Source organism: Harpia harpyja, chromosome 8 (genome assembly GCF_026419915.1).
Source record: "Harpia harpyja isolate bHarHar1 chromosome 8, bHarHar1 primary haplotype, whole genome shotgun sequence".
Classification (NCBI taxonomy): domain Eukaryota; kingdom Metazoa; phylum Chordata; class Aves; order Accipitriformes; family Accipitridae; genus Harpia; species Harpia harpyja.
In genome coordinates this window covers 51,288,677-51,307,033 of record NC_068947.1, presented here as the reverse complement: position 1 = coordinate 51,307,033, position 18,357 = coordinate 51,288,677, and the positions used below count along the sequence as shown (strand labels likewise).

The following is an 18,357-nucleotide window of genomic DNA, read 5'->3' as shown; positions in this document are numbered from 1 at the left end:
CTCAGTCATTTTGCTTCCCCTCCCTCCCGCGTGCCTCCTTTGCTGCAAAAACAAATGTGGTGCTTCCACCCCCCCACGAGGAAGGCTCTGGATGCGGCGAGGTCTGAGCCTAGATGTGGTCCTGTGTGCCTAAATCCTCGGAGGGCAAACCCTCATGCTGATAACTCTCTGTAGCTGCACTCACTTGTGTAATACGGTGTTAATATGAAGGTAGAGAGCATTAAAATTAAATGTATGTAGCAGGAGTTGCTGTTTATAATGGTTTGAGAAGTGGCTTCTACTGCTGTAGTTTTTTTGGATACTGTGCTCCCCCATTATAGCATGGGTTTCTCACTCTTTCTAACTTCTGGGATTTTGTATTTGTTCAGTATACTCGAGGCACTGGAAGTGATGAAGTTGTCTAATGTACCACTGAAGTTGAATTAAAGCCGCGGTAGAAAAAGATTCACCTCTGAAATGCCTGGTGTGAGATTACCTAGTTAAAATAAGGCTGCGGCTGGCTGTTTGTGCCTTTGCGGTGAACTATGTCATTACTTTTTATGTCTCCAGAATACAGGGAAAACGCCCAAGTGCTTCTCCCTAAGGTTTTACTCCAGTTCTAGCAAAATTCTTTTCTAGTGTGAGACTGGGGCAGGGCTTAGGCATTAGTCTGAAGCTCCTAATACCTGCGCTGCCTTCCCGGGTCTTCGTATACTGTCAGGACACGCTGGCTGGAGCTTTATTTTCTCTCCTTCTCTCTCACAGCGATAGGCAGACATCCCTACTGAAGCAAAACGATAAATAGGCAGCTGCCTTAAGCGAGAAGGAAGCTACAAAGCAGCCCAGCAACACACTAATTAGGCTGAAATCACTGGAAAGGGGATCACTGATTTCAGGCACAGCTGGAATGGATGTCTAAAAACGCTTTGCTTGCATTCGTGCAACTAAGTCCTAAACTCCCTTTTTTTATTCTGTCATGAATTTTGCTCCCTCATTAAAGAGAGCCCTGGAGACAAGCTATAGAAGCAGCACCCCCACATTGTTACTTTTTTAGAGCAAAACTGGGCCTCCAAGTGACAGGAGGAAAGCGAAACCATTTCTGTTGGAGGAGAAAAGTTTCTAGCTAACACAGATGACAAAGTTTTGGCAACTGTTTCAATCACAGCGTCCTTGAAAATCTTCCCTTACCCCAACAAAGAGTTAAAAAAATTATTATCAGTGCTTTTTTCCTTGGCTTCTCTCAGGCAGGACCTTGACGTTGCCTGTTCTTATCAGAAGCTGCTACAAATTAATTTTGTGCAGTGCACGCATTTTGCAAGGAAAAATAACTGACCAAGGCCTGCCGCTGCAACTGGTGTTCTCTGAAACAGTGCTTCCTTTTTGCTGTTAGAAAGGAAATAAAATGCCTTAAAGAGGCATTATAAAACCAGACAACACCACATAGCCTCTTAGGATAGAAAACAGTCTCCTGCACCAAGCTCGCCTGTTAGAATGACCAAGAAGTTCAGTGTTAGCACTTTATATGAGAATATGAGTGCTGCATAGGGGATTACAGGGAGATTTATTGCTGCTGTGCTTTTGTCCTCTTAGGTACTACTGGGCCAAATGCTTGGCTTAGTTTGAGGGGATTTTATACATCGCTACATAGCAGCCTTCATTTGAACTGCCGCTTGTGGATGTCAGAGATCAGTCAGCAGCAGTTTGCTCAATTCAAGCGCAGACCTGCTGGTGCTTTCGGTGGTCTCACCTAGAGATATTTTCACCTTCTGTTTCTTTTGGAAACTGCTGTGTGGGGTTGCTGGGTGGCACGACAGCTCTTCTGTGCTGCAAACAAGACTGGCTTGTGTTGGAGAATTGCTCTACATGGACTAAGTGGATATCTTAGTATATGCGCAATCCACTATGTCCCATCACAACCATGTCCCTAATCTGCTGGTCCAGGAACAGTGTTGATCCTTCGGCTTTATTGGTGCTTACCATGACAAAGATACTGTGGGGCAATGGCTGGCTGGTGTCAGGAAAACACATTTTCTTAGCCTTGTCACAGGAGAAAAAGGGATTGGGGGTGTGTAGTGGAGATGAGAAGACAGTAAGAGAAAAATAGTGAAGGGAAAATTCCCAGCAGCATTGAGAACAAACTATCATGGTACTGGAATGGATAAATGCAGTAACAATGCAAAGCATGGAAGTTTTAGATGATAGGATAAAATATGCTTTTACAGAGGGAAAAGAAGCTATCTGGCAAAATCAGGCAAAAGAAGCTATCCGGGAGTAAGAAGAGAAGAACAGACTCTTTTGTCCAGAAAAGAAATCTGATTTAGGAAAGGGGTTTCTGGAGTCTGCCCTGTTGCCCAGGCTGCTGAGAACTGAAGCAGAGAAAAGCAAAGGCATGCTCATTATTTAACTGCACCTCTTGCTGTCTAAACATAGAGTAATTGTGACCAAAAAATCCACAAAACATCCATGTGCTTCTCATGTGAAAGATTAGTATGTTTCTTACCATCATATGCCTGTAAGCTCAAAATGCCTAGATGCTGGCAGCTCTGCAAAAGAGATTGTACTTTGAGATGTAGATTTACTCAAGGAAAGCTTCTGCCCTTCAGGGTGGGAGGCACTGTGCCCTCCGGCAAAGGTTTTCCTATCTCTTCTGGTTACACGTTGACAAGAGGCAACAAGACTTAGATAATTAACTTTTAGACAGCTGTCCTGAATCAAACTCTGAATAAACACAACTTCTCATAGTGGGGAACAGTTTTAGGACACTTTAATCAAGGTATGAAGATAACCACCTTAAGAGGCCTCAATGTTTCTGTGTATTCAAACCTGACAAAGAAAATATCTCCTATTTCAGTAGTACCAAAATTCTTCTGGTAGAAAGGAGAAAGTGATTGTAAACTTTTCCTACATGATCTTCAAGATCAGAAAGACTTACTTGTAGTATTCTTTGCTATATTAGAGAGCACATGAGGCAGGCAATTAACTAGAAACAAATATTTAGTCTCATTTTCCCTTTAGTTTTAGGTAGAACTGTGTTTCCTCAACTGAAATTGATGAGTGAATTATATATTTAAAGGCCATAGAAATTTGCACCATATGCCAAAGGAAAATGTTTATATTTGGATCCATTTTGTAGATAAACTACCCTTGTAAATAGACTGATTCTCTGTCCCTGCTACATCCTCCAGGGATGTTGGGAGGCAGCAGGGTTTGATTAGTCCTTAACCCACATGTTTACAATCTCTTTGGACACAGTTTTTTTTGAAAGATTTGACCTTGCTTGAATTTGTATCAGAGATATTCACAACAGTCAAATACAGAAAGCAGGACAGAGTGTAGACAAGGGGGGCATGAGACTTTGGTATGCATTGGCACAGGCTTAATCCAGACAGTAGAAAACTTCCAAAGTCTTGGAAAAGTTGTAGGATGGGCTTGTTCAATAGACTCTCAGCCTGGTCGAACCCTGTGATCTCTTCTTTTAAGCTTACTTACCAAATAGCTTGCTTGCTTCCTCAGAAAATGCTTTCTGCAGTCTCTTTCACAGAGGTATAGGTGCTGCCTCTGCTGCTCCATGGTAGTCGATCATGACAACACACTGGTACAGCAGGGTACAGAACTGATGTGCGGCTCTTATTTTATGATTCTGTGATGTCCCCCAACAATTTAGATTGAAAGGAGCCTCTGGCAGTCTCTGACCCAACCTCTTCTCAAAGCAGCATCACATTAGATGAGGCTGCTCTAGGACCTTGCCCAGTCTCCATCTCTAAGGATGGAAATTTCACGAACCCTCTGTTGCAGCATCTGACCACCCTCAGGGGGAATTTTTTTCCCACTAATTTCTAACCAGAATTTTCCTCATTGCAACTTGTGCCCGTTGTCTTTCACCCTTTTACTGCACACATCCAAGAAGTTGGGCTGCATCTTCTCTGTTCCCTCCAACTGAGTAGTAAAAGATAGTGATGTGATTCCCCCTCCCCAACCTTTAGCCTTCTCAGGACTGAACTCACCCAGCTGTCTTCAGTCTCTTCTTGTACATCCTTGAAGTCCATCAAAGTGTGCAATGTGGTATTATTCCTCAGTCTTATCTGCCGGGCTGTCAGTCTGCCAGCAAGGTTTATTATTACTGGAACAGAGAGGAAGGCCTCCTGTGAAGGCCTCTGGAAGATCACTGCAGACACCATTATCTCTGCGAGAAATTCAGGTCTAAACAGAATGACAGGGCTAGTTTCTCTCTTCTGCCTCCTTAGGGCCAATTTAAAGTAGGGCTTATGCAGAAGGTCGCTTCTTGATAGCGTGGCTCCTCCTGCACGTGCCATGGAAGCGGGCACCAGGGCATCTGCCAGTTGCAAAGCCGGCTGCGACAAGGGGTCCGCACTGCTGCGAGCTGGCTCTTTGCCCCAGCAGTGGTATTCTCCCATGGGCAATGGCTTGCCCTTGAAATCTCAGCTGAAGAGCGGCTTTATCATTTGCCCCCAGGCTGCACGAGGCCAGTTCTGTAGCGGTTCCCCTTTGGTACTGATCCCTGTGGTACGATACTCACACAAACCTGACCGGCAAAATCTTCCCTTCCCCTTATTGCCGGGGGGCATGCAGAACCATCCAAGCGTACAGGCATTGCCTCAGTTTTGGAATACATGCTGATGTGAAAGGGCAGAAGGGGCTAGGAGGATATTCTGTATCATCATATAGTTTGAAAAATCAGACAGAAAAATTGTATGGCTCTAAAGGGCCAAGAGCAAGAGACGGGATTGGAGAACAAGGTGTTTCAGCTCTGTGATGCTGCTCATTCCAAATGCCTGCAGTCCAGGACCCCTACTGACCTTCATTTCAGTTGCAGGTGCTCTGTGCCTCTTCAAATCTGGCTCCAGATGTACTCCATTAGGCATCCAGATCACAGGAGTTGCAAATTGAGTTGCAAATTAGTGCCCTCTGCAAACATTTCTGGTTAAAGATGTTTATGCTATCTTGCACAACAAACCTACAGAACAGCTTGATCAAAGCCTGGTATTTGTCTGGCTACCTTTAGCAGGGTTCACATGTCCTTCAGCTCCACCTGCCCTCCTATCCTCCATCCCCCAACTTCAGTGCCATGGGAAAAACAGAGAAGGTGATCACAAAATAAACCATTGTGCTTATTTTCATGATGTGGCATTGCCTTTCCTTCAAAACAGATTTTGGTCTCATGGTACTCAACAATGGTGTGAATGAAGCCACCACAAGTCAGCTCAGCAGTGCAGACAATTTCCATCACAGTTGTTTCAGCTGCAGCAGATGTCTCTGAATTTCTTAAGATGGCTTTCCTCCTTGAAAGATTTCCTTCACAACTGTAACAATGATATGCTTGCCAGCATCTTGTTTTGTTGGCTTTAAATGAAAGCTGAGACTCTGGAGCCTGAAATGAGAGGTTTTTCTGCCTCAGCAGAGCAGCCTTGAGCACTGCCTCTGCTCCAAGGGGCACAGACTGTTGTGAGGAGCGGCACGAGTGGACCAGCCATGCCACGCAGGGAGCATTGACAGAGTCTGACTGCAAGTGAAATGCAGGTGAGAAATGGATGATTTTTCAGCACCTGGATTTCTCCAAACAAAAGGTATTTCTTTCAGTGAACGGGAGTGTAGAATAAGGAGCAAAGGCCTTGATGGTCATCTACCAGGGAGACAGAGGACCTCATTTTCATGGAAACAGAGCTTAAATGGAGTTGTCCCAGCCTCTCACCATCTACTTTCCCATTTTACAGCATCAGCTCCAGAAGACAGCAGCTAAATTCAGGCACCTGCTCACTTTCACATTTTACATGCCCAAATGCTCAGAGGGAAGTGACCAAGATGTATCAGAGGAAGCATGCTGGAAATCCTGCTCCTCTCCAGAGCTTAGCCAGATGTCTCAGGTCTGCCAGCAGGCTCCTTAAGCCACTGCCATTTGCATAGGCTGGAAGCCTCTCTTCTAGCAAGTTTAGGACCTAACGAGCCTCATTTGGTTCTTCTAAGATACATGCAAAAGGAGGTGCTGCTGCTGCCCACCCCCCCCCTTTCCCTTGTACACCAGGGGCCAGTGGGCAATGTGCTCAGCAGGAACTGGGGGAGCACACATGCCTTCTCCTCCGCAGAAAAAACAGCACCTCTTCTCTGCCAGGAGAGAGCCTTGACCAAAGAAGCTCATAGGCAGTTTCATGGGAGGAGAGCTGGCACTTTCATGTTGAAACTTGGCCACACAGCACTCCAAACCAGGGTCAGGTAACCGTGCGGCCCCGTGCGCCAGCAACTCCTGTGGCATTTTCCTCCAAGTAATTACCGGGTGAAGTACTGACCTCACGTCCCCACCTTCACCCTCATACACAGGACAATCTCAATCACTAATTTACAAAGCATCGCTCTTCCCTGCCTGCGGCCCCTTATTCTTGCTGCTTTTACTTATTGAGTGCCAGAGCTCCAAGGGGAGCAAGAGAGGCTCCACTTGAGGATGCCCATGCCTGGTGCCCAGACCACCGTCCGAGGCTGCCTTCTGCTGAGAAAGGGAGACTTGTGTGCATGGGAACACTGGGAGGTGCACTGAGCAGAGGAGGTACCCAGCAAGTTGGCACTTACTTTGCACAAAAAGACATTTGGCATCCCATTGCTGCCCTCAGCCATTCTGTGCTGCCCTAAAGTGCCATAAAAGCAGCGGCTGTGCCGGTGAGTCTGGCCTTAAAAATTATTTGTAAGAAAACGAGGTCACATGTCTTACCAGACATTTTTAAGATCACATTGCATTTTTAAAGATGAGGCACATATTAGAAGTTTTCATGTGTGTACAGTCCTAGTTTACCTCGCCTCATTTAAAAGACCTGATTAAGCCCGAGCAGTTAAATCAGTTAAACTCTTTATGGAGATTCCGCTTACTTCCAGTTACACTGGCCCAATTCCCCACTGGTTTACACACCACATTTATAACAAAGACCAAATGTGCACACAGGGGTTTTAGCCATTTTAAATAGATGAATTCTGTTTACACCTTTACTTGGACAGCATTATATAAAGATTAAAAAATAAGTATTGTTAAACTCCTCCCAGGGAGAATAGTTCAGAGTAAATACTCACGCTGCAGCCTATTGACACAGACAGACCCCAAGGGACATCAGCTCCAAATAATACATCAACCAACTTCTGCCCTGGCTGCAGGACCCTATCTGTCCCCACCTCCGCTCCCCAGTAGCTCCCTCAGCTCTGGGCAGCAGCAAGATTCCTTGCCCCCCTCTCTGGGGAGCAAGAAGGCAGCTCTGGCATTCTCACCAAACGTCCAGGACACTGGAAGGCTCATGTTAGTCAGGGATATACAAAAATAATAGCTTAGGTCAGGACTGAAATTTTTTTTGAAGAAAAATAATAGGGAAGGGAGGCTAGGGGGGGACAGAGAGATTATGAAAGGAGTTGGAATGAGGAAGAAAGAGGAACACTAGGTGGTGCAGCTGAAGATTGTGCTCTAAGGACTGCTACAGAAAAGGAACCATCCAGGTGAAAGAGAACTAGAAGGAAAGAAAGAAAGAAAGAAGAGAAAGAGGAAAAGAAAGAAAGAAGAGAAAGAAAGAGAAAGAAGAGAAAAACAAAGAAGAAAGAAGAGAAAAAGAAAGAAAGAGAAAAAAGGAAAGAAAGGAAGGAAGGAAAGAAGGAAAGAGCGAGCTCCTAGTTGTTATTAAGGACCCATCACCACCAGGTGGGTGGCACAGCCAAGGGAAGGGTGTGCTTCCTCATGGGGAGGTCAGACCCATGTCTCAGGAAGAAACTTGGACAGGGAAGGGATGAGCACATATTTCTGTTACCTTGGAGAGCAAGGGCTTCTGCTGCTCTACGCTGGCAGCAGGCACACGGTTGCCTCTGCTCCATCTTCCAAGAGCAAAGGCCACGTGCTGCTTGGGTAGTGCTGGCAGCTCCTGCCTGCTCCGTCAGCCCACGCTGGTCGTGGTCATCCATGGGCAGAGACCAGGGCACCAGGGGAGTTATTTACACGCTGCCACAAACTCGTGCTGTGCTCTGAGAATGCATAGGTCCTGGCCGCTGCTCAGGTGAGTTTGCCTTGCAAATTAACGATGTCGTGAAGGAAGAGGCTCTCTCGGCAGGGAGCAGAGGGTGTTGCTTTGGTTACTAGTGATTTCATTGCTCAGCATTTAGAAGTAGCAGGCAAGAACTGCTCCTACCTCCAAAGGGTAGCTGGGGTGCCTGTTAGCTGATGCATCTTGTTTCTCTATCTGCTATGAATACATCTAAGAAAGCCCAAGCTGTGGAAGATATCAGCCACAACACTTACTGCCCCGGAGCAGGAAAGGTGCAGAGCTTGAGTTGCAGTCAGACTTGGTAGGACAACCAAGTGGAAGAAGCAAGGGACATAGTTTTCTGTGTCTGGCTCCTCGACGTATCAGAGCTTGGGAGTAAGGCCCAACACAGGTAATGCCACGGAACAGCCAGTTTAAAGTAAATGTATTTAAGCAAGCAACAATTACCCAAAGTGTTAAAGAATTCATTGGTCTCAATAAAAGCAGAGAACAGCCTTTGCTAACACAGAGCCTTTCCTAATCTCCTCAGAAGTTTCCTGAAGGCCTTATCAGATACTTCTTGCACATTCAACATTTGCATCTCCTTTTTCTCTCTTCAGTTTGGTTGGGACCTCAGCATGAGCTGCCGCTGTTCAGGTAGGCTTGCAGGAGGCTGTTCACAACTTTGAAAACTGAACTAGGTGTCGGCCAATCTCTGAGACGCTGGCACAGCCTGAAATAAATAGAGAAATGAAACATGTTGGTGAGACAGAAAGGTCTGTGGGTGAAACTTGGAAGGCCCCCTCGTTGAATCACGCTCTAGTCTTGTATGAGCCGTGTGGGGATAGGTTGGTACTTCAACAGCTCACCCACAGGAGCCCTACTCAACAGTATCTTCAGCCTTGAGTTTAGGGACCGGGCTTCCTGCACAAGAAGAGTTAGAAACGGGGAAAAAAAAGGATCCTTATAACAAGCTGAGCAGGGAGCAGTCTGATCCAGCCAGAAGTGAAAGGCAGACAGAAAAGACACAGGGATTGCCGTGTGTCAAGTGACTGGATGTGGAGATTTGCATTGCTGTTTCATATGGTCAAATCTGGGTGGAATTTCACAGCCCTGCCAAAAAGGTCCCAATCTGCTACTCTTGCCGAGTTCAGTGCCCTTTTGCACGTAAAGACCTGTGAGAGCCTCCTGGAAAAAAAAACCTTGTAGCAGTCTTTACTAGTTGAAAAAGTAACCCAAAACTCCAGCCTATTAAGAAATGCCCAACGGGATTTCAGTTTTCCAGTCTCCCAGTCAGCCTTGTTATCCACTTGAGTTCATGGTTGCTAGCACATGAAAATCTTTAAAACATGATCTGAAGTGGGATAAGACCCTTTGCTGATGCCTGAGTACTTCTGCACTGGACCTGCATGTTGTACTTGTTCATGTGTGAAACTGGAGTTTGCACTGGGCTGTGCAAATTTGCTGTTCAGTGAGGGGGTCAAACGTGGCAACTACAGGTAGGAGCAGAAGTGAGAAACGCAGAATGAGGAACAACAGTAAAAGCTTGGAGGAGACACAGAGGCTTTTAAAGCATGTGGGATGCAGAGATTTGAACCCGCACCAACAGACTGGATTCTCTAATTTGCAGAGAAAATTTCTGCATCCATTTTTTTCCGAACTTTTCATGAAGAAAAAAAATTGGTTGCATTTTCCCCTGGTAAGCATTAAATTAAATACTGAAAAACATACGCTGCAATTCCCAGCAGAAGTTCCACGTTTTGCTCAGCTCTAGTTAGCAGTTTTGCACCTCTTTAATTGGTCAGAAAGCTGCTTTAACCTACTTGCAAGCTTCATTGCTATGGCACCTGAAATGCCAAGTGGTTTCACAGGGAGCAAAGAATCACCTTAAATACAGCAACTAGAACCCGCACAGCTCACATGATTTCCCTTTTCGTGACCCATCCATCAGACTTCTGATTTTAGATGGCTTGCATACAGAAACCTCTGTATCACCAATTTCAACCAACCTGCAAAATGCTTACCAGCTAAGGCCATCGACAAGCGAAATTCATCCTGCAAAATCCTCAAAACCTCTTGAAGACCTTCTTCACCCTGCTCCAACAAAGAAAGTGGTCAGGGGAAAAGGAGCACTGGCACAGAGCAATGCTGCAGGATGCTTGCACTGTGAGAGCTGGGACAGTCCCTCAAGTCTGTGCCAATTCCAGTCTCTCAAACAGCTGAATGATTAAAATGATATGATGGATGTGCTCGGTTCATCACAGATTAATTTAGATGCTTTTCCTTTTGTGATACATCTGAACAGGGAAAGAAAACAAAGCTGTTTTTCACTTCTGACATTTTCTAGCTGGTTTTTTTCTTAGCTTTCAGTTAACCTCCACCAATGGTCTTGTTTTAAAATGTCAAGCCTTACAATGCTGACAGTATTTTATGGAGTTATGAGAGTTTTATATATGGTACAGCTTTAAAAACTTTAGTTTACTCAGATACCAGACTGAATCTTTAAAAATAGTACACTGTGTGTTTTCCTCCAAGCAAGTGACACCAAGAAGCTCAAAACCCAATAAAATGTACATATGATTTTGATCTTACTGTAAAATATTGGAGGATTTTTTTTTCTTTTTTCTCTTAAATTTTGTTTTTATTTTTTGCAATAAAGAATGCTTGCGGTGCAGACAATGTCAGTGCTTGTTCGTGCCCTTCTGCTCTTGTATGCTAGGTTAACACCACTGAGATACATCTTTAGGAATACTCTATGGAATGTAATACCAAAGCACAGTTGAACTCAAAAAATCCCATCTCCTTTCTGTTTGCATTGTGGAAAAAATGCAGACAACTCACAGCAACACCCTTTTCACATTAGGCCCTTTTTCTCTGTTTACTGACAACAGAAACAGTGCTGACATAAGATTTCTTCCTTAAAGCCTAGCTACTGCAATCCACAGCAATCACACCACCGGACAGGAGTCTCATTTAAAACATAGGAAATGTTTCTAGACCATAAAAATAAATAATTTTTCTTCTAGAGAAAAGCTTGAAAGCTCCAATCCAGAGGCTAAAAAGCAAAAATTTAGCAAAGCAAACAACCGGTATAATTACATTTTAATTTTCATTATATTGTGTTAACCTTCTGTATCAGAGGCCTGTTTCATGACTCTGGATCACAGAAATAATCTAGTAGTTAAGAAGCAGCAAAGCTGGAACTGAGATACAGTAGTGGCATGCTTAGGCACCTACAGGACACTGTTGTTGTGCTCAGTCTTGTCCAAAATGTTTCAGACATCAGTGGGATGGAGTTCTATATGTATTTCTGAAGAAGTCATAACACCGCTATGAAACTGCTGTATCAAAACTGTGTAAGTAAGCTGACAGCAAAAAAAATTTGTGGCAAAAAAGCCCACCTCCAATTTTCAAAAGCACTGACGGTGCTGAGTCCTACAGTACTTTAGCACCAAACTGCAGTACCAAGAGATCGGGTCCCACAAAACAATGTTATCAGCTTCAAAATCATAGCTGAAATTGTAAAATTCAGTGGTATTTTTAAATCACAGAAAATGTCTGGTTTAGATTCAATTTGGAGTGTTTCCACTTAAAACTCAGCAAAGCAAAGCAAAAAAAAAAGGTTAGATTCTTCACTGGTGAAAACTGTCTCTGTGACTTTCAAATAACAGCAACAGTGTTAGAGAGTATGAGAAGTAGACATACAAACTCAAAGCTCCTTACTCACCTTGTAAGCCAGACCCCATAAAGCTGGTCTTCCAATAAAGACGCATTTTGCTCCTAGTGCCAGTGCTTTTAATACGTCACTTCCTTTTCGTATTCCACCATCTAAATAAACTTCGACTCTGCCTTGTACTGCCTCCACAACCTCAACCAGAGCCTCAATCTGCAAAGAAGCAGCCACTCTCACCTTGCGGTCAGCTTTTGATTTCAAGAGAAAGAGGAGATATTCCAAAGAGACAGGCAGGGATGCAATGCTTTAATAGCATACCTTCTTGAAATGAAATGTGACAATGCAACACAAATAGCTCGGCACCAAAGGCTGCAGAATAAAGTGCAGCTCCCTGTTCTGTTTGCCAGATAGTTATTTCCATTTTCCGATGCTTTGCTTATACTGATATTCTTTGCTAGCACTCCTGATAAGTGAAAAAGTAACATTTTCACTTGCCTTCTGAAAGATTTTTAAAATAAATTTCAATGGAAATAATTGCCGTTAATATCTTACTTTCATCTGAGACAATGATGAGTGATACAAATGTTTGTAAAAAAGGCCGATGTCAAACTTCTCCCTGCTACTGTCCAAATTGCCTAAACTTACATTTCAACCTACTCCTGGTGACCACCTGTCGAAAGCCTCCTCAGACCCCCTAAAGCATCTACGAAGGATTTCATTTGCTATCTAGCACAGTCAACATACCATTTCCTCCAGGCCAAGTCTCCTGATTCCCTCAGGTCTTTTCTGTAGAGCACGGCGCAGTGCCGGGCTGGTAGTGCAGGGCTGTGCCACGCAGCGATGCTGGCTCTGGTCCCAAAGCCAGTATAACCAGTGGCAGGACTTTGCAGTAGACCTAATTAACTGCAGCTATAACTAAGATTACTAAGTAGATTTTTCCAGTTGGTCATAATTTTTTTCAGAATTTCAGTCTGAAAACTTTCAGGATTAATTTTTCCAGGACTAACTCAGCAAGAGCAGGGACAATAGCTTCTGCTGCCAGGCTTGGTACCAGAGGAGTAGCAGAGCTGAACTAGTTATCTGCTGGTTTATCTGTGTATGTAAACGAACTTTTAAGGTAGAAGAGCAGTTTAATGTGGATGCCATTTCCATTATTATGTCCTTGGAATTTAGATTAATTTTTTTTTGCCCATTATTGTCAGCCTTGACATAGAATAGAAGAGAATTCCCTGGTACCTATTTTTGTTTTACAGAGGAAAACAGAGAAAAGAAAGTCCATAAGACACTATGCAGTACAGAACTGTAAAATAAGAACAATTGGAAAAACTGACAGAAGCCAAATTAAACCAGTGAAATACACATACGTCCAAACAACTCAGGATTTCTTTGTACAGATTAAAAAGCAGGGGAATTTTTCTCCAGATAAGTTATCCTTTTTCTGGCTCATGAAAGTCAATAAATTCCCATTTAGACTTGAGTCTGTAAATACGCAAGCAGACCTCTCGCTAAATCTAGCTGCATATTGTTTGTGCATGTTTTGGCAGATGTGAACAATGAGAACACATTATGCTCTCATTTGTACATTTTTGGTCCAGAGTTTAGTTTTATTTTTGCTGCAGTGCACAAAGACTACGTGTGTATCGCACCAGCTAATGAAGACATAGGCAGAAAACTTTTACTAACTTAGGCCAGTAGTTTATCTGCAGTATTGTGGGTTCAATGCTGCTTACAGAACCCTCCCAAGAAGGTGAGAAAATACTTCATTGGGTAGCCCATGCCAAGGCATGCATCTTACCAGTTTAAAGCTAAAGTACATCTGCACCCATCCACAGCCACGCAACAAACACACAAGTCCACCAGAAGCATATATGAAAGGACAGACATAGAGATACCCAGGTTAGTGCAAATGTGCCTATGATAGACACTCATGGGACATCCATCCTCTCACTTACCGTGGCAGGTCCTCCATCCAGTTGCCTTCCACCATGATTGGACACAATAATTCCCTGAACTCCATGTCTCACTGCCAGCTCTGCATCTTCTTTCGTCAAGATGCCTTTGATGATGATGGGCAGGTGGGTCAGGCTCCGCAGCCAGTAGATGTCGTTCCAGGTGACCGAAGGATCCAAGCTGTTGGGGGGCAGTCCGTACTCAGAACGGTCATCTCCCTACAGCCATAGGACGGAAGGAAACCTCATCTGAGCTGTAGCAATACAGAGGCCCCTTGAAGTCTTTCCTTGCCCTAGAACAGATTAATTAAACTTGCTAACAGACATGTTCATCAGCTCCAGAAAGCACGTGTCTCCAGAGGAGAATAATTACAATGGGGATGGAGGTCAGTGTCTCTAAGGCAGCTGAACTGGGATTTTGAAGCCAGAGCCCAGGCTGGCAGGAGGTCGAGCCAGGATGCTGCAGAACCAGAAGGGGAAAAGATACGCCCTGGGTACAGCGGATGCCAAAGCAGCAGTTACCCAGTGGTTTTCGTCTCATGTGGTACGCTCCAGCGCAGTGAATGAAAGGACGGGCTCATTTTACAAACCTCAAAGGCTCCTTCCAAGTTCTTCAGTTTCATGTGGGGAGGAAGGCGGAAACCATTGCGGACATCGTCGCGTCTTTTGCCCGCGTAGGGCAGATCGGCGGTGAGGACGAGGCCCTGGAAACCCAAGGCCTCCGCCCGTCGGACCAGCTGCTGGGAAACCACCCTGTTGCGGTGGATGTAGAGCTGGAACCACCGGAGGCTGCCGGGGGCAGCCGCAGAGATCTCCTCCAGCGTGCAGGTGGAGTACGTGCTGGCAATGTAACAGGTGTTCATCGCTTTGGCCGCTTCAGGAGGTATTGGGAAATAATCAGAATCAAGGTCATTTCAACGGTCCTGCCAGACACCAGGTACAAAATTATGAACTGTTTGCAGGGACCACCTGAACTCCTGTTTTACGTATATCCTACCTAACGCAGCGCTCTACCAATTGGCAAGTATGCCCCCAGGATTAAAAATGGCTATATTTACTGTGCACTGTTGTAGGATCATGGTTAAGAAAGCAGGAAAGGGAGAGGTAGTTTGCCAAGTGATACTTTCATTCTGCAACTATTTATTTTAAAAAGCATGAACTTTATCTTTATGACTGTGTCCTCACAGGAATGCACTGTCAAATGCATTCAGTGTACACAGAAACACACACAGCAAAAAAGACTTTTCTAGCGGTCAGCTCTCCAAACCCACCACAGGATTTCGGAGGAGAGGTTATCCTTTTCTCCAGGGGAGACACTGTTCTTAATCAGTAACAAGGATTTATAGACTGAGTCCCATCCACCACTTTTATGTCCTATCTAGAGCCCCCAGGACTAAGAACCTTGTGTGGTTCTTGGCATAAGTCAGAAGTGTGTCCACTGCCTCTGTCTTAAGTTTGCAGCAGCCTCTGCAGGGCTGATCTCGTAATAGTGGTAGCTGGAGAAGTAGAGCAATGTCTATACAGCTTCCCACACACTCTGTGTCACCAGACCCAAGCGGGTTATCCACAAAAAGGGGTATCAGAAAACGGGAAAGGAGTTTGCCCCTTCGAGCCTGAAGATTTTGCTCAGTCACACTTCAAGTCATCCTAACAGCTTCTTGAGGCTTTTCCACAACCCCCTTTTTTGTTACATGGCAACAAAGCAGAAGAGTACCTCTGGCTGTGCTTTTCTCTCCATCAGGCCATGCCAGCTGGTGGAAGCCGGTAGGGGCGATTCCTACAGGAAAGCTGATTTCAGTCCCCAGGAGCTTAGTCCTAATGTCCATCACAGATACGTCCCGCAGCATACGTGGCCGGAAACGAATTCTGTAAGGCAAAATAACCCCTTCAGGACAGTAGCTGTTCGGTGGCTTTTCTGAAGTTTCGTGGAAACCAGAGCTTCATTTACCTATTGCAATGCAGGAATCTGAGCCAATAAAGAAAACAGCATATAACAAAGGCTCTTTGTCCTTTCTGTTTGCTTTTAGAGGTCAATTCAGCCAGCAGTTCAGCCACTTCTACTTTTCATTAATCCTATACTCCTGCTTAGTGGCCACAGTGCATCATTTCTGCATTTCCCACCTCAGCTCAGTGGCTCTTGTTCTCCCATTGTCCATTCCACAGATTCCTTCTACTTGCAGCCCAGTCCCAGACTGCTGCCTTCCACTCCACCATTCGTATGTCTATCCTTTGTGCCTGTCCTCACTCTCTGCGACATGTTCCCCAAATCCCATCCTACCTACACGTAGGCTTCCTGCTATTCACCAAATGCTCCCCATTGCCTCTCATTCTATTATAGCTACTTATCCCCTTTCCTGTCATACCGTACCATACCATACCATACCCATTTGCCTGTACCCTCACCATGCCTCATACCATCTGTGTCATATTTAGGCTAGCATTAAAGCATACAGCTCTATACATTCAGGTAAGTGTATTCTGCTTGGGGACCGCCTTGAAAGGGCAAGGTGTTAGGTATCTTTGCTTGTGAAGTCTTGCATAAAAACATAGTTTAAAACCTTCCAGTACAACACCCCTCATTTCCTTTTCACATTACCTTTTATATGCCAGGATGTTTTCATCTCGGGTGCTACAGTCATCTGCTCCAGCTGCAAAAAAATCCCAAGCAATCTTGGGTAAATACTTTTTAGCATAAGCTTCGAAGTCTGAAAGACACACCATAGCCATTGCCGAGAGAGGCTCTGGGAACCCTGAAGAAAAGAATAACATGGAGCGGAAATTAGATCCCTGAACTGTCATTCTCTCTTCCAGGGGCTCTAATGTCACTTAATGCAAACCTTGGACCCATCTGTCTTGTAGAAGAGTTGCTGAGAGGTTGTCTCAGTCTATCTTGCCCTTCATCCTCTCCCCTAGTACGAGGAAAATTTGCAGATGCAGCCATAAGAGTAGGAAGAAGCTTGCATCTCTGTGCCTCTCTTTATTCTCTCTTAAACAGAAGCCCGAAGAGGACATTTTAGGTCCTCTGCTATTTTAAGACACAGCAATTGTGTAATTCTGTCATAAATGCCATCTTAAAACTAGTTGGGTTATTTGTTCCACTAATTCTCCTCAAAGGTTGTCCCAGAACATCATTTGCTGGATTACCCCTTAGGACGGCTCCCTGACTGAACAATTAGTTATGGAGCGCAGTGACTAAATTCAATCTGGAAGCAAGTAAATACGGAGTCTACATCTAACCTGCTCCAGCATGAGCACATTGTAAAACTATGTCCAGACTCTGAGTGCAAGTCACTGTCAAGGCCAGCACTGTGGAAAAACAAAGTATTTTCTACAGATCTTAATTTCTCTTTTGTAACAAATATCTTCTGGGTGTTTGCATTACATACTGGAGCACTGATACATACTAAAAAAGGAGCATACAAAATTTGGACAAGCTATGAGAAAACACTGGCAAAAAGCAAATTCCACAACATGAAACAAGATTCTAAGAACTACCCTCAATCTTTCAGGGAACAGAAGTGATGTTGTGTGACCCAGATGTCTAATCAAACCAACATAAATGCTGCCTAGCAAATGCCTGCACTTAACATGCTTCTGAACCAGCCAGGACTAAAAGCTATGCAAATTAATGTTTTAGCAAACCATGCCTGTGTGCGAGGAAATATGTACAAAACACAGACAAAATCAATTTGCTAAATTGTTTGTTGCAATTACTTCCACAACTCTGATTAAAATAGGCATTCTGCAAGGTATATGAAAACATGAAGTTTTAAAAGAGCTGTGGTTTGGGTCTAATTTTTCTAAAAATGTACAGGAAGATGTGAATATACTAGTTTTCAGGATTAGCCTCCCACAGCAGATTAGCAGGGGTTGCAAGCTTCACAAAAACCAGTCCCATGTGTCCCATGTTGTACACTTCTGGCAGAGATAAACACATAGGTTATGTACACAGATCCAACCTGTCAAACTGCACTGAGGTGCCTGTGTATACACTTGACAATTAGGCATCATAATTCTCTGCTAGGAAAGAGCCCACGATGAGGGACTCCTTGGAAGATGGAGAAGAAATGTGACTGATTTCTTAGTATTGTTTTGTCTCCTCTGGCAGGCATTAGGTAGCAGGTATCCCAAGCCCTCTCTGTATACCTTCAAGATATCAAGCACTGCTGATAGCACAAGTCTTCATATTTCATACATCGTGATATACTGTAAATAAACTGTGTATCATGAATTCTGCTTTTCCAGCTGTTAGAAAGGTCAAAGCCAGCAAGCACAAAAAGATAAACCAAGACCTGTCATGGAAGAACAAATAGGAATTTTAAACAACCCAGGCCCATTGTTTCCCAATTCAGACCTCAGTTCAGACTTACTTTGGGTTTCAGGGGAGCTGCAAGAGGTGAGATCCTCTCCTTCAAGTTTGCCTGCAAACAGGACGTAGAGGAGGTCTTTACACTGAGTAGCCACTGTTTTTTCTGGAGTCAATAAGCAACCACCAGAGATTAAAGCTCAATCCTGCAGTAAACTTTGTCCTGTTTGTATAACACTAACTTTGTTTTGCTATCAGATGATTAAAAGGTCCTTCCAAAAACATGCATCACCTTGTCAGCAATGCGATTGCTTTGGACACAGCACTGGAGCTGTGCTCTTCTGCAGTGGCTGAAGGATATGCATTCATTTAGGGAAGCAACAGTATTTGAGGGGGTTTGACTGAATCCCTAAACTGCTGGTAACTCACTGCTGAATGTGCTACAAATCC

General features: G+C 44.3%; 1 protein-coding gene across 1 annotated transcript; it reads right to left on the bottom strand.

The window, feature by feature from the left end:
- Nucleotides 1-8,407: 8,407 nt before the first annotated feature.
- Nucleotides 8,408-18,057, bottom strand: HAO2 (hydroxyacid oxidase 2). Its single transcript, XM_052795037.1, has 8 exons — nt 17,972-18,057; nt 16,198-16,351; nt 15,316-15,467; nt 14,192-14,475; nt 13,605-13,820; nt 11,707-11,865; nt 10,004-10,073; nt 8,408-8,712 (listed from the first exon to the last, which is right to left on the bottom strand). The coding sequence occupies exons 2-8, from the start codon at nt 16,326-16,328 to the stop codon at nt 8,657-8,659; spliced, it is 1,068 nt and encodes a 355-aa protein (XP_052650997.1). The 5' UTR covers nt 16,329-16,351; nt 17,972-18,057; the 3' UTR covers nt 8,408-8,656.
- Between the last annotated feature and the right edge of the window lie 300 nt (nt 18,058-18,357).